General features: G+C 40.8%; 1 protein-coding gene across 4 annotated transcripts in view; it reads right to left on the bottom strand.

Annotated features, from left to right (window-relative positions):
- LOC126353863 (SWI/SNF-related matrix-associated actin-dependent regulator of chromatin subfamily A containing DEAD/H box 1 homolog) overlaps positions 1–15,085 on the bottom strand; it is a 190,083-nt gene extending 174,998 nt beyond the window's left edge. Inside the window, exons 1-2 of one of the 4 annotated variants that reach the window (XM_050003034.1) lie at positions 14,994–15,085; positions 14,220–14,376 (exon numbers count right to left, since the gene is read on the bottom strand). In XM_050003034.1, coding sequence (XP_049858991.1) covers positions 14,220–14,364 — 145 coding nt within the window. In that variant the 5' untranslated portion in view covers positions 14,365–14,376; positions 14,994–15,085. Of the gene's footprint in view, positions 1–14,219; positions 14,377–14,774 lie in introns of all 4 variants that reach the window. The other 3 variants (XM_050003060.1, XM_050003044.1, XM_050003050.1) reach the window with 3 other exon arrangements.
- Positions 15,086–16,809: the final 1,724 nt, after the last annotated feature.

The raw sequence follows: 16,809 nt of genomic DNA, 5'->3' as shown, positions 1-16,809 counted from the left end.
GGACACCAAATTAGAGTACTGGGTCAGGATGGAATGTGATATGACAACAGATGTGTGACCCAAGAAGAACAGATTTGGATACCATGGTAAGGGCTCCAAGCGAAGTCCCTTCAGATGGCACACTGGAACTGGCGTGCAACAGAGGCTACGTATTAAGAGTTGCACCAAATGCAAAAATCATTACAGACAGTGTGGGGGTGTACCAGTGGCCAGAAAGAGGTCGCTAGCCCACTCATGGTCATGATGAAGGCCTGCGGAATGCCGTTCTCTTGGACTTGTGGAGAGAGTGATGAGGGTGGCCTATAAGGGATGCCGCTTGAGATATTGCAGGGCCCTATGGCAATCATAAGAAGCTGTTGCAATATTCTGGTCCACCATGGGACTGGAGTACTGAGTGTGCTTGTAGAAAGCGGAATAGCAGTTCCAGTGGTGTGGGTGATTGTATTGGAGACATCACCAACAACCTCAATCTCACAGAGAGAGTATGAAGGTGACAGCAGAGGCACATACGAGGGTTGGAACTTGAATAGTGGCAACTATTTATTTACAGCTCATACAAAATAGATGTATGTTTCAAAGTTTTACTTACCTTCAAAGTAGTCACCAGCATTGAGTATAACCTGTTGCCAGCGATGTGAAAGTTGTAAGATACTCTTAGCAGTGCCAGTTGTGTTGACAGTTCGAGTGGCGTGGGCTATTGCCGAATGAATCTGTAGCAGTTCTGAAGCGAATGCTGTGAAGTGTTTCCTTCAGTTTAGAAACTGAGTTGAACTCATGAGAGCTTACGTCAGGGGAGTGCAGTAGGTGGTATAACACTTAGCAGCCCTCTTCAAAGAGCCCATCATGGTAACTGTTCTATTGGGCAAGGATCACTGTTACAAAGATCACTGTGAAGTGACCAATGTAGCGAAGTCATGAGATTGGGGGAAGAGATCGTAAGGTCACTACCCACAAAGGTGCCATGAGTGGCATTGAAGTGGGTGAGAGTACAGTCACTGAGAATGCACAGATTTAAATCAGAAAGAAGTTGGTAGACTGAAATCAGAAAGAAGCTGGTCAATCAGAAGTAATGCACAATGGTAGCCTCAGGTAGAAAAGGGAGGGGGAGAGCTGTTGGATTAAGACGATCATCTCAAGAGAAGGAAGTTCCCTGCCTGGAGGTACATAAATCTTACAAATGGTGATAACAGGGATAGTTTGTACTCCAACTGCTATTGTTTCCTGTGTGGTTTGGGAGTTAAAAATGTGGATACCAAGGTTTGAATAAAGTACAGTTGTAGGCTGTGGTAGTTAAACAGAGATGCAGAAGTTTACACATGATAGACAAGCATGGAGTGCTGCTTCAAGCCTGTCTTCGGACTGAAGACCAGAACATAAGTAAAAACAACAACAGCAACAAGAATTACAATCATTCTCTTGACATCACATTCATTGGCTTCACCAACTTAGAACCAAACAGTTACCTCAACCAAACCAAGTTCTTGTGCTATGCTACAGATCAGTTCCACCACAACCATGATTTCCTCATTACATTTGTTAGCTTTGTCTTTTCACAATAGAGCTGTCACCAACCAATAGGGTTCCCTACTGGCGTTGCTATTGTAAATTTTGGGTAAATGGGGGTGAAAACACCTGAAAGAAATAAAGGGTAATAAAACACACTTCAAATCTTAAACAGATCCTGCAAAGCACTCCTTGGCAATGTAAACCCTAGTCATGTTGTTGCTTAACCCCTTTATAGAGAAAATCTTGTTAAAACATAATCACTTCTATGTTGGAAGGTCAATCAGCAATGATTACTCATTTCTCATAAGAGAAGCCAGTCTACAATCAACAGTATCCCAGTGGAGTGACAGAAATTGCCTACTTCTGAATAAAAGTGTTATTTCAATCAAAAGGTGAATTCACTCAAGTAAACTGTAAAATTACAAACACTACTGTCAGGAAGGGTCTACAAGTAGAGAAAATGATTCCTAGCCCTCAGAACTGTTAGCTGATCCTTCGAGGAGAAAAAAAACCTTCCAAGACTATGGAAGCAAGACAAAAGGTTTAAAAGTTGGGAAGAAGGGGCATGTTAGTCAGACACCAGATTTAATGGACCTTCTCCCCACTTCTTAAAGCTAGGATGTGTGAACACTGGTCTCCCCTAGTAAGATTCCAAATTGCTTAAACAGATGGTTAGTTGGTTCAAAAGAGAGGGGAAGGGACCTAATTGCTAGGTCACAGGCCCCTTGTTCCAAATAAAACAATGCCACAAGGGTGAGAATAAAACAAGTGAGACTGACAACACAAAACAGAGAGAGAGAAAAAACCACAATGATGATGGAAGGGCAACAAACACTTAAGTGGACTGAAGGGAAGAAGAAAACCACAGAAATGCAAGAAACAGAGAAAGGAGAAGCCAGCCACTCTGAAACATATTAAAACTTCCACCCTAAAAGAACTTGGGTGGAGGACACAGAGGGATAAAGGACAAGTGCTAAAAACTTAGATCAAATGATAAAACCCACCCTCATGAATAAAACGTAAAACTCAATCAGCCGATGAGGCGTTGTCAGATAAACTGAGTGACAATGAGTCCGGTAACCGAAGATTTCATCACAGGGCAGTCAAAGTGGGACAGTGCACCAGAATATGGGCCACTGTCAACCGGGCGCCACATTGACACTGAGGCGGGTCTTCACGACGCAGGAGGTAGCCGTGGGTTGCCCAAGTGTGGCCAATGCGGAGCCAGCAGAGAATCACAGAGTCCCTGCGAGAGGCCCGCATGGAGGACTGCCACACATTCGTAGTCTCCTCAATGGCACGCAGTTTGTTATGCCATTCCATCTCCTAAAGCTGCAAAACCTGGTGGCATTAAAATGAACGCAGGTGGTCAGTTATTGGAATGCTGATCTCCATAAGCGGTTTCCGTGTAGCCTGTTTGGCCAGCCTGTCAGCAAGTTTGTTGCCTGGGATTCCAACATGGCCTGGTCCACACAAGGGGGCAAGAAATTCTGTTCAATATGTCCTCCATGGACATACACGAAGCCGACATGACCATCAGCCACTGAATCGTCAGTGTAAACCACTTCATGGCCTCAGTATATGTCAAGAACCGAGAGGAAGTGACAGCAGAGAGCCGTGGGGTGAACTGAAGCCTTTGGGCCATGTGAAAGGTCCAGGCAAAGCCACAGCCTAGGTGTACACCATGGAGGTGTACATGAATGGACCTCGGGCATAGGTGGTAAAGGCAAGACTCCAGTTCAGATAGAAGGGATCGTACACAAACTGCAATTGTAAGCTCTGACCTGAACCGCTGATGCGGGATATGAACCACCATGGGTGGGGAAAGGAGACGGTAATTCAGATGCGCAGGAGTACTACAAATGTGTGCAATATAACTGGTGAGGAGTTGTGCACGCCTGACCTGCAATGGAGGGACTCCAGCCTCCGCCAGGACACTGGTCACCGGACTCGTCCTAAAAGCTCCTGTTGCTAGTCGAACACCCCACTGGTGCACTGGGTCAACTAAATGCAACGCTGAGGACACTACCAAACCATAAACTGCACTCCCATTGTCAAGTGGGGATTGAACAAGGGCTCCGTAGAGCTGCAGCAACGTAGAGCGATATGCAACCCAGCTAGCGTTGCTCAGGCAGCAGAGGGCATTGAGGTACTGCCAGCACTTCCACTTAAGCTGACGAAGATGAGGGAGCCAAGTCAACTGGGCGTCGAAGACCAGTCCTAAAAATTGATATGCCCCCACTACAGTGAAGGGATTGTCAGTAAGGTAATGTTTTGGTTCTGGATGAACAGTACGATGCGGACAGAAGTGGATCACACAACTCTGGGGCCGATAACTGGAAGCTGTGGGGTAGAGCCCATGACTGTGCCTTGTGGACAGCTCACTGTAGGCGCCGCTCAGCAACACCAGTACTGGTTGAGCAGTACAAAATGCAGAAGTCGTCTGCATACAGAGCGGGTGAGACAAACAGCCCAACAGCTGCTGCTAGACCGTTAATGGCCGCTAAAAATAGATACACTCAATGCTGTGGGACCTCATTCTCCTGGATATGGGAGGAACTATGGGAGGCACCAACTTGGAAACGGAAAGTACGAAACGACAGGAAATTCGGGATAAAAATTGGGAGTGGGCCTCGGAGGCCCCAATCGTATAATGGCAGGGATATGATGTTGCCAGGTGGTGTCATACACTTTTCGTTAATAAAAAAGATGGCAACAAGGTGTTGGCAATTGGAAAAAGCTGTCAGGATGGCAGACTCAAGGACACAAGATTATCAGTGGTAGAGCGACCCAGGTGGAAAGCACCCTGGCATGGAGCCAGTAGGCCACGTGCCTCCAGGACCCAACCCAACCGCCGAAACACCATACGTTACAGCAGCTTACAAAGAATGTTGGTGAGACAAAGTGGGCTCTTTCTAGTGACAATAATGGCTGCAAATGGGGAAATCCACTGACATAAGTTAATTTAAGAATTGGCAGATTGTTATTCTCCAGCACCTGAGAATAAGCATCTCAACAGAGCTGGTTGGTGTGCTACTGTCATAAGTATCAATGGAAATTTGTTAAGGGCAGCGAAACTATGCAAGTGGGTGATAAAGAGTTTGAAGATTCATGTCTCATCGCAGAATGCGGATATTTTATACAGTCAACGGCGACTATGATGTCTTTTAAGAAATATCATATGACTGTGAATCCCAAACATGAGAAGTTCATCGTAGAGGGAGACCAAGAGGTGAATGCACTAAGCAGATTCAGAAGGATGTAGGTTGCAGTAAGTACTGGGAGATGAAGAAGCTAGCACAGGATAGAGTAGCATGGAGAGCTGCATCACACCAGTCTCTGGACTGAAGACATACTACAACAACAACAACAACAACAACAACAAGGTATGACTTTAATTCATTCTTCTCATCCACGAAATGTGCAGTGAGTGCACCAGAAACTACTATTTACACTAGTCCATATTTTCACTGGACCACGCATCAGACGAAAGGCAGGTTGCCTTTTCGGTGATCAAATTATTTTTAATTCTATCAAGTAACTCATGATGCAAACAGGGCATTTTTATTTATTTATTCATATGGCTCATATGCAGTTTAAAACTACAGGTATATAACATTAGTATTACTATAAATAACAGAAATATGAAAATACAAAACTAAATGTCAATGTCTAGGTTGTTAATCCATATAAGAGCCGTATCATCAGCTTTCATGAGGTCGCTCCAACTCTCCTGGTAGGAATACAAGGTGCAATCATCTCTTAATGTGCTTGATTGTCTGGCTGTTTCTGAGCCCCACAGCCAGGAAATGGAGACACTGTAGCACCCCATTTGTAAAGAGAGTCTGCGCATCATCCATGCCCAGTGCGGGCTCTGTTCAATTTAACCCACAGTTTTCTGATGAGTTCTGTAGAAGCAGTATCACAATTCTACTTTCGAAACCACTCACGCTCTTCAGGATTTTCAATAAATTGACAGCTTTGGTTCCACAGGTATCTCACAACAGTATTACTGGCATCTAGCTCTCCTGCTTTCCGTAATAATGGGTTTCTTGAACGGAGACTATTTTGTCATAAAGTTGGTATATCATCCAGGTTCTCCTGTAGCTTGCGATATTCCCTAAGCAATGCCTCGATTCTGTGGATTGCGGGTGGATAGAGGTTGCTCAGCAGAGGAAGCCAATAAATTGGTGTTGATCGGATTGCCCCAGTTATTAACCAAATAGTGTGGTTCAACTGGACATATCGATCCAGTCGCTGTGGCAGCTGTTTAGCCACACCGGGGCACAATACTCAGCTGCTGAGAAGACCTGAGCAATGGATGTTGGCGTAAGGCATCTGTTGCAGCTCATGTCATTTCACACAATTTCTGAATAATGTCGTTACGAGTTTTTATCTTGGCAGCACTACTTTCAAGATGTTTCCCATATGAAATTGTGTGGTCAAGGGTGACACAAAGGTACTTAGGGTACTTACTATGGCAGAGAGTATTTCTGTTAAGTTTTGCTCTGAGCTCCACTCCACATTAACGCGTTTGTTTTTCACAGATGGAATGTACATACTTCAGTTTTACTTGTACTGGGTTTGCGTCGCCACTTTCTAAAACAGGCACTCGTAATGGCTAGATCCTCTGTGAGAACAATCTCCACTCCTCCAAGATCCTTGGTTCTACACAGAAGAGCGATACCATCCGTGTAGCAGAATTTTGATGGCCTGGTACTGGTGAGATCAGAGATATATAGGTTGAATAATGGGGAGGAGGGGGGGGGGGGGGAGATGTATGCCTAAGTGGAGCCCAGTGGTAGACCATTACCTAATTTCCTATTCTTGCTCACATGGGATTGCCACAAGTTTCCCCAAGTGAAATACCCTGATTTCCAGACCAGTTTTAGCATTTTTCCTTGATAAATTTTTAGATCTTTGTATTTCTCCCTCGTGTGGGCAAACATCTTAAGTACTAAAATCAAAATCTTTTGTAATGCACTGTTTTTGATGGAGAAAGCAAACCAAATGGTATACGTGTTTCATTAAGACCACTGCTGCTACTTTATTTCAATAAAATGAAACACATTTGGTGACAAAAGAAGGCATTTCCTTGGTGTCGCAGGACAGATTTAAAATATCTGTATCTTTTCATATGAGATCTGATTTCCCTTATTTTAGCGTGGTGCTCATTTCTCCCTATGTAGATTAGTGTCAACAAAATATTTTTGCATTCGGAGGAGAAAGTTGGTGACTGGAATTTCATGAGAAGCTTCCGTCACAACAAAAAATGCCTTTCTGTTAATGATGTCCAGACCAAATCCCGCATCATTTCAGTGACACACTCTCCAATATTTCACAATAATACAAAACGTGCTGCCCTTCTTTGAACTTTTAAGAGGTACTCTGTCAGTCCTATCTGGTAAGGATCCCACACTGTGCAGCTGTATTCTAAAAGAGGATGGACAAGTCTAGTGTAGGCCGTCTCCTTATTAGATCTGTTACATTTTCTACGTGTCCTGAGAATAAAACGAAGCCTTCTCCGCAACATTTTCTATATGTTCCTTCCAACTTAAGTTGTTCGTAAATGTAATTCCTAGATATTTAGTTGAATTTATGCCTTAAGATTTGGTGGATTTATCGTGTAACCGAAGTTCAACGAATTCCTTTTGGCACTCATGTGAATGACCTCACACATATTATTTAGGGTCAATTGCCAATTTTCGCACCATTCAGATATCTTTTCTAAATCGTTTTGCAATTTGTTTTGATTTTCTGATGACTTTATTAGTCGGTAAATGACAGCGTCAGCTGCAAACAACCTAAGATGGCTGCTCAGATTGTCTCCTAAAACATTTATATAGATAAGGAACAGCAAAGGGCCTATAACACTACCTTGGGGAACGCCAGAAATCACTTCTGTTTTACTCGATAACTTTCTGTCAATTACTACAAACTGTGACATCTGACAGGAAATCACAAATCCAGTCACATAACTGAGACGATATTCCACAAGCACGCTATTTCACTACAAGCCGCTTGTGTAGTACAGTGTCAAAAGCCTTCTGGAAATCCAGAAATATGGAATCGATCTGAAATCCCTTGTCAATAGCACTCAACAATTGGCTGTGTGTCAGTAAACCGTTTTCTTGAAGGTAACTCATAATGTTCGAACACAAGATATATTCCAGAATCCTGCTGCATATCAACATTAATGATATGGGCCTGTAAGTAGTGGATTACTCCTACTACCTTTCTTGAATATTGGTGTAACCTGTGCAACTTTCCAGTCTTTGGGTACGGATCTTTCGTCGACTGAACGGTTGTATGTGATTGTTAAGTATGGAGTTAATGCATCAGCATACTCTGAAAGAAACCTAATTCGGATACAGTCTGGACCAGAAGACTTGCTTTTATTAAATGATTTACATTGCTTCACTACTCCGAATATATTTACTTCTATGTTACTCATGTTGGCAGCTGTTCTTGATTTGAATTCTAGAATATTCACTTTGTCTTCTTTTGTGAAGGCATTTTGAATAGGTATATTTTTTGTTTATTTTTGGAGGATTTGGTGGTTACAATATTCAACCCAGTGTTCACTAACCCTTGTATTGGTTTTGATGCTTGTTATTAACTCAGGATTATTTGTTGCTAAGAGGTCAAGTGTGTTTTCACAACCATTTACTATTCGCGTAGGCTCATGAACTAACTGCTCAAAATAATTTTCAGTGAATGCAATAAGCACAATTACAGATGATGTATTTTTGCCAAAATATCGAGGGTAAGAAGTCACCACCAACTTTAATCGTACGAGTCAGGTATGTGTTTGAAATCAAACTTCTTTGAACCTTTCAGCAATTGTATGATCTGAATTAGGAGGTCAGTAAAAGGATCCAATCATTATTGTATCCCAGTTGCCAACAATGACCTCTGCCGATACTAACTCACAGGAACCACCTACTTCAATTTCGTGACAAGGTAAACTGCTTCTAACAGCAACAAACATGCCACCACCAACTGTCTTTAGCCTATCCTTTTGGAACACCATTTGGTTCTTCACAAAAATTTTGGCTGAGCTTATCTCCGGCTTTAAACAGCGTTCAGTGTCTATAACGATTTGAGATTCAGTGTTCTCTATTAACGCTTGGAGCTCTGGTACTTTCCCAACATAACTACGACAATTTACAACTGTTATACTGATGATTCCTGTATCTACCGTCTTCCTGTATTCGGTCTGCACCCTTTGTGACTGAAGCCTTTCTTTTGTTTTCCTGAGACCCTCTAACCTAAAAAACCGCCCAGTCCACACCACACAGCTCCTGCTACCTGTGTAGCTGTCTCCTGTGTAAAGTGGACACCTGACCTATTCAGTGGAACCCGAAACCCAATGACCCTTTGGTGCAAGTCGAGGAATCTGCAGCCTACACGGTCGCAGAACCGTCTGAGATTCTGATTCAGACCCTCCACTCGGCTCTGTACCAGAGATCCGCAATCGGTACTGTCAACTATGCTGTTACTGGTCAGCTCTGCTTTCATCTTGCAAGCAAGACTGGCAGCCTTTACCGTTAGCTGCTCGAAATGAGAGAGAATCTCTTCTGATCCAGAGTGACACACATCTTTGGTACTGACACGAGCAACCACCTGAAGTTGGCTGCACCCTGTGCTCACCATCCAGGAGGACTCATCCACTTCTGGAATGACTCCACCCGGTATGCACACGGAGTGCACATTGGTTTCCTTTCCCTTCTTGGCAGCCATGTCCCTAAAATTGTGAAGGTGGTTCGATGAACCCTCTGCCAGGCACTTAAATGTGATTTGCAAAGTATCGATGTAAATGTACTTTCACTTATTTCAGAAATAACCTCAGAAAAATTACAATATTTGCTATCAACCTAATCATTTTAGACTGTAAACGCTTAAATAAAGAACAAATACACGTGCACCACCTTCTACAATCAGAAGTTATAGAGTATGATGAAGAATGTTATGATCTGTGAAACACAATTGTTAAGTTTGTATCGTACACAAAAAGATCTGAAACAATCGCAGAGATTAACAAATTTGTGAAGACAAGCCTGATAATACACGAGGATTTCACTTCTGGAAGACAAAAATTTTGAATAATGTGATATCTGAATTTGGGTTACATAGCATTTGAACAAGAGATGGCAGGATAATTGTAAGGACAAAGGATGCAAACAAGTAGTGCAAACGAACTCTAAAGCCTGTACTTTAGGAGCTACGAACTTGTCTACTCATGCAGCCACTATTTCTACCAATATGTCTGTATTATTGTAGAATGTAGTCAGCCATCACTTTCAACTCTTTTCGACGAACTCCACCGTATATTTCAGAATACTGACATACACATCTTTCTTCTAACGAACATGGACATCTGACTCAAGTCAAGCATGCTCTCCAGTTCTCTAAATATAGACTGCACTGTCCTAAGACACCACAGAAGTAACAGATGAACAGGTGGAGTAGGGCATACAAACACTTTGACTTATTACCAACCGTGCTACTCACACCCATTAGTAATGACAACAAACAAGTCAAATATATGTTTGTAAATATCAAATCCCTTAAGAAAACTTGCCTTATGTGTGTCCTCTACAGACCTCCAAAAGTAGGGGAGATAAACTGTTTCAAAACTGAACTTTCAAAATTCGATTTGACTTAGGAGCACACAAATAACACTAGGAACAATAACGTAAATATTCTGCTCCTTCACTGTGAATTTCAACTGTGTAGTTTCTCCTTCAAAACTAACAGTATTTCAGTTTGTACGTACTCATAATGCAGCCTATAGTCCGGCCCCCATACATATATTTACCATTAAATTTGTACCTGGAATATCAGTCCACAACATTATATTCATGACTTACTTTCTATAAAACTGTGCCAACATACAGAGGGAGTAAGTGTACCGGTGCCACTGAACGTGCTGTGGAGGCACAAGAGATAATATGGGTGATGACTTCCATACCATTCCTGGACACGTAGGAACAACTCCATGTATTTACTACCAAACTAACTCTATTACATAATAAATATGCTCCCCCAAAGACCTGAAACCCAAAGGGAAAACTTGCACCTTAGCTAACGGAACAGCCAAAACAGTTCATGTATCTTGGAGACACTGCACATTGAACTTACAAACGACCTTCTACCCTTGAAATTAAAACTGATTACCGTTAGAAAGCAGAGCCAGTCAGTCTGAGAGAAACAATAACTAAGACATGCCAATACAGTAATCTAAAACATAAAAACCAGATGCTCTAAGGCACTGTTTTTCAATCAAGGGGGTGGCGGTCGCAGGAGGAAGCAGTTTCAGCATGGCTAGTAACGTATGTTTCATGACGATCATCTGCTATGGTATAAATGTCACATGGAAGTGACAAGGTTTTGTGAAAGCACCTTGCAAATTCACTCATGTTCTGATCTGATACTTATTTATAATAATGAATACAAATTTAATTTAAACCTGTTGAAGATGTACAGCGAACAACACTAAATTAACCTCCAACAAAATCGTTAACTCACTGAAACGAATTCCACTACAAAACACAGTCGACACTCGAACAATTCTGGATAATGAGCAAAAGCAAAACAGAGCCCATTACACCACACAAACGAAAACCCTTAACATACCACCAGAGAGCACAACAAACCACAATATGATGTCAACAGGCCACACTCACAAACCAAACTCCGCGCCATCATGACGTCACACACGACAACACCCTTATGTCACGGGTCAAAGTCGACGCGTGGGATCAGACGCTTCGGTCGACCCCAGAAAAGATAAGAAGCACAAGAAGAAAACAGTACGTAAAAATAAAAGTGGAAGACACTGAAACAAGATTTTCACAAACAACATTTTCAAAACTTTGTGAAGTGTATAATGTCGATGTACTTGGCGCAGAAACCGAAGACAGTGATATGTGCACAAAATGTGATGTGTGGTTTCAAATCCTAAACACAGCTGTAAAGCAACCACCTACATTGGGAAGGTACAGTTACTGACACTGAAACCAGGTAGCTACTCTAAGCAGCAGATACTGGAACACTTACCCATTTTGTCACATTATTTGATTTCAAATCCACACAAAATAAAGAATTAGAAAGGTATTCGGGCATATCCAGATTCTAACTGTGGGCACACGTTGCAAGATGATATGCTTACTGTTGCTCTGGAATATTACCTAATTGACAACAAATATTGTAGCAAGCAAAGTCGTAACCAGGCTGATGTTACCTCTGGTGAAAAAGTTAAAAAGATATATGACAAGATCAATACGAGAAGCATATCTCCTAATGAAACAGGAGAACCCAATCTTAAATAATGGTCTTACAAAATTCTACTTCTTCAGCCAAAATGGCAGCCAGAGAAGGAAGTACGCACATGATTTACTGCACTAATTTGACACTGTTTATATCACCATATGCAGTGTTGTATCACCATACGCAGTGTCACAGGGAAGAAGTACAAAGAGATAGACCTAATGCTTTTGAGTATATGTCAAGAGCCACAAGATAAAATATTGGTTGCAGGAGTGTTCAATGTGTCCTGGTGCTGAAGTAATGACTGTTGAATTATTACACCTTCAGGATATTGACAATGACATAATTTATGCATTGTGGGAGGGAGGAAAGTTGGCAAAGAAGACAGCAGACCCACAGAAGTTTGTTACAGAAGTTAGGCATTGGCTCATGAGAGGAGCTCTCCGTCAGATCCAGAGGATTTACAGACAAGCCATAGCAAAAATACAATAAGCCACATCCCAGAATACTGACACATTCATTCTTCATTTCAACTTTGCTGATAACTGGTCTGTTGCTTTGCACAACAAAATTCAAAGTTACTACTGGCATACATCAGAGGTATCAACATTCACATGTGTTGCTCACTCTCTTGGAACACCACTCTGTTTTGCTATTATGAGTGATGATCTTATTCCTCACTGTGCATATGCAGGATACCCTGTCCACATGATAATCGATGACACAGCATCTTGAGGCCATGCATTTCCTTAGCATTTTTATGTGAAAGATGGTGCAGCATCTCATTTTAAAAACTTCTTTCAGTTTTATGAGCTTGGTCAACAGTGTACTATATGAATTAAGACAGGAAATGGATATTTTCAGCAACAGGTAATGGAAAAAGTGCATTTGGTGGGGTAGGAGATCTCTGTAAACATCTTGCAGCAAGATTTAATCTCTAGCATAAAGCTGCTGATACTGTAAGACATGGTACTGGATTTGTACACACCATATCAACATTAGTAACAAACATGAAACAATTCTAAATGAAGAGAAGAGTGGTCCACTTTAAGCCTGCAGTAGGAATTCATTCTGGAGTGGCACATACGAACAGTTCTCCATGAAATGCACCCTGTTACTGTGTGTGAAATGCAGAGAACAAAGTATACATTAGGTGACTTTGTAGTGAGCCACTAATTTTTTGTGTGTATAAGAATCAATGGTGGTTGGGACAGATAATAACTGTCTCTTATGAGCTACAAGATATAACTGTCTCCTTTATGACACCTCATGGCCCTACCAATGCTTTCAAATGGCCTTCATCAAAAGACTGTGCATTTCCCATTTCCCAAGTACTGCTCTTGTTGGATCATCCTTATCTTGTGCAAATTCAGCTCAGTTTTACAAATTCGATGAGGAGCAGATGAGAAAAACAAATGAACTCTCTTCAACAGTGCAATGTTGATACATTGTAAGCAATTTTAATTCATGGAAAGAAAAGCAGTAAAATCATGATAAAAGACAAAAATAATTCGTGAATAATATCATAAAAAGAAAAATGATTGTAAATCTCGTTTTTGTTATAAAATGCTTTCAAACAAAATTACAAATTTGTTTTCTCACTCACTTATAATGTTGTAAAGTAATTATTTTGATTCAGAAATAACAGTTCTGTATGACATTTACTTACAATCAGCAATCAATTTAAATATTTAAGGGTCCATGATTTTTCAACCTTATGAGTAGAGCTAGGTCTATCTAAAAATTCCTCACATTTTGTACAGACAAGTAATGCCCACTCTGATTGTACATTCCCTAAGTACAGTGGCCAACTAACATACCATGCATTTTTCAGAACATTTAGGACGGAGCCTTTGGAGAAAAAAAATTCTAAAAAAAAGCAATAAATTTCAGATCCTTTCATATTTATGTAAAAAAATTTTGACAGTTTTAAGAATTTCATGCATTAATGTCATAGCTGACAGCCGTCCATCCACTTTACCATTTCTCAAGACAGTGTATTTTCAAAACATAATTTTGAAATTTGCAAAAAGTTACAAATTTTCTTACTTAATTTTTCAATAAATAAATAAACGAAAAAAGCTCAGAAGTGTGTATGTATTAATCATGTTCATAGTTTTGGGACCAAAGTATTTATTGAAAATAAATTCAGATCTCTATCACGTTTGATTTCTTTATTACAAATTTTCAATTTTTCATTTCGTTAACAACATTTTTACACTTAATAAAGTTTGACACTTAGCTCAATACTGCACTCTGAAAAGAGCTCTCTCCTATATTACTCAGTCCGGTAAGGAACTAAACAATGTGCAATCCCTCATAAATGAGTTTAAGTGGCATAAGACTGTAAAGCACAGCTAATGCAATCCCACAATTATCTATTTTTCAAAACTATTGGAATACACTTAGAAAAGTGAAAGGATTTTTAAAATGCATTTTACCTATCACGTTTGCATCAATGCCATTTCTAACTGGTTGGAAATCACAGTCATTGGAGATCCGTGGCAGTGTCGCTGCTGGTCCCTCTCTCTTAAACATATATATCTTACTCAGAAGACTGGGGCTACTGCTTGCATCTTCTGCCATTCTATACTATATCTGTAGGCAAACACAAAATAAATCATAAATTGGGTGACTAAATAATTGGTAAATGAATACCTGGTAACCGTGTTACAATCTAAAAGCAAAAATAATAATCACTTGCATGCAATACCATCAACATACAACAGGTGGAAATTATATGAGACATTCATTTAGACAAACTTGTATTTGTGGCATCACTCCTGAGCCTGTCACACTTCATCTCCCGAGTTCTGTTCTCTAGCCAAGCATTTATAACAATTTTTATTCAGATTCTGAAACATGCAGTTTATCACTGAAGATTTTCTTTCCGTGCAAGTTGCACGATTCTTCTTAAGTGAGGAAATATAAAGTCACATGTGCAAAAACAAATATGAAAATCATATACAAACAATGAAATTCAATTCAAGAGTTACCTCTCCGATCTGCTGATCAACAGTGGTTGTTCTGCCAGTTCTGTTTATATTTACGAAATCCTGACACAAAGTGATGTCACTACCTATCTCTATTAAAACGTATACCGGAACGTGAGCACTTATAGATAAGAAACGCATTTCACTTTTATTTTAAAATAACAAATTTTTCGTAGTTTTTTTTTTTTTTCCCCTGCAATGAATTACATAAACACCACTTACCACAACATCAAACTACCACACACTTTCAACGATACCGCACGCGTCTTTCAGACAAGTTAAGACAAAGACCTTATTGACCAAAGATTAAAAGTATGGAAGTCCGCACCCTACCTTTTTTATTGTTGGAGAGGACAGTGATACACGCCTTCACTTTCCCCCATGCTTCGCAGTTATCTATATTAGCATACGTTCAAACAACTCCGTTATTGATTATGCTATGTCTATTAGGATCCGAATTTGGCTTGAAGATCTCTTGTGAAGTAGTCATATAACGAAACTTATAAACAACTTAGGATAAACTTCTAAATGGAATAATGTGTCGGCAATGGTTTGTATTCTATATGATGCCCTAACCGTTAACATTTACTGTGGCGTCATATAATTGCTGAGACAATTTTCAATGATGTTGTGAGACGAGTGAATGCAATCCGCTTTGATGGTAATAATATTAAAGTTTGTAACATGTTCACATCTGGTCTTTAACACACGTGCAGTGTGTATACATGCAAATGAGAATTACGTCAAAGTATCTTAATGGCCCATTCGTAAATGTCACTAAACCTTGTAAGCTAACATCTGAAGAGCTTTGAGTTAAAAATCGAACAAATGCAGAAAAGAACAATAGCTATATTTAATGGCCCATGCTCTGCTTCGTTAATCTAACAATTATAATCGAGTCGTCAGTTACTCAAAAAGAAGGATAACACAAATTTTCTGAACTTTTAGTGCGGTATGTTGCGTGTAGATGGTCTGTAGTGTAGAATCCAACTTTTTCAATCTCAAGAATCTTGTGCTAACTTGTAGGGAACCGAGCGCAACACGTTTTCCAATTAGTAAGACACGGTTCATCAGTCTGTCGCAGAGAGACTCAATGAAATACAACCCAAGGATGTTGGGACGGCTGTGTCTCGGACATTTCCGCTGAACCTGTTTGGGTCGTCATGAGGAGCCTGGCTGACTGGGCCACGCAACACTCTATCATCGGTTTTTCTTCCACGCCAAGTTTGGACAACAGGAGCTCCTCCGCTGATGCTCTCTGACCTCCTATGACACCACATCTGAGCCAAAATTTCTATAGAACTTTTATTAAAGCAAGAGCCCACAGCAAACTACCACCATTTTTCCTGGAACAACTGGCAATGTCGTTCTTTATCTGAAGTGCATTCGCACAACTACAGCATCTTCGACAACAGATTCGAGTTTGTCGAACTATTGAGCCATATAGGCGAGCATTCTGACGTCATCAGTGACATCTTTCAGATAACTACAAGGACAGGTAAATATTACATATTGACAGCAGCATTGCTGCACTGATCAACCAGGACACAGATACAACAATTGCATCAAGCCATTTAGAACGACTGACTGTGCACCATAACGTGTCCTCAACTTTGGAGTAGCCTACAAACGTTAATCAGCCTATCCCTCATGCCAGACCATACACTAAGGACACTGTGGATCGTCAGTGGACATTATCTCTCATGTCTACTAGCCATGTTACAACATCGTCAACACACGAATTTCTTGGATAATGTCAATAAAATTCTTGGATAACATTCACAACCTCCAGCCGAGCCAGGGATCACATCATGGGATACATCTATTGGCAGCCAAGTCACCCAAAGCAAGCATGGATGCTCCTGAGGATGACATCAGTTACAACCGCCATGAGAGCAACGACCTACAGCTAGTCAAAACAAATGCGCCCCTGGCTGTTAACAATATTCTCCACTCAGGCAGACAGACTCAGCTTCACATTTGTTGAAACTACACAAGCTTTGGTGACAAAGCACACTACTGTGTGGCACCTTGTGAT

The sequence above is a fragment of the Schistocerca gregaria genome, chromosome 1, assembly GCF_023897955.1.
Source record: "Schistocerca gregaria isolate iqSchGreg1 chromosome 1, iqSchGreg1.2, whole genome shotgun sequence".
In the NCBI taxonomy this organism is placed as follows: Eukaryota; Metazoa; Arthropoda; class Insecta; order Orthoptera; family Acrididae; genus Schistocerca; species Schistocerca gregaria.
The sequence above is the reverse complement of the archived record's forward strand: the minus strand, read 5'-3'. Positions and strand labels throughout refer to the sequence as shown.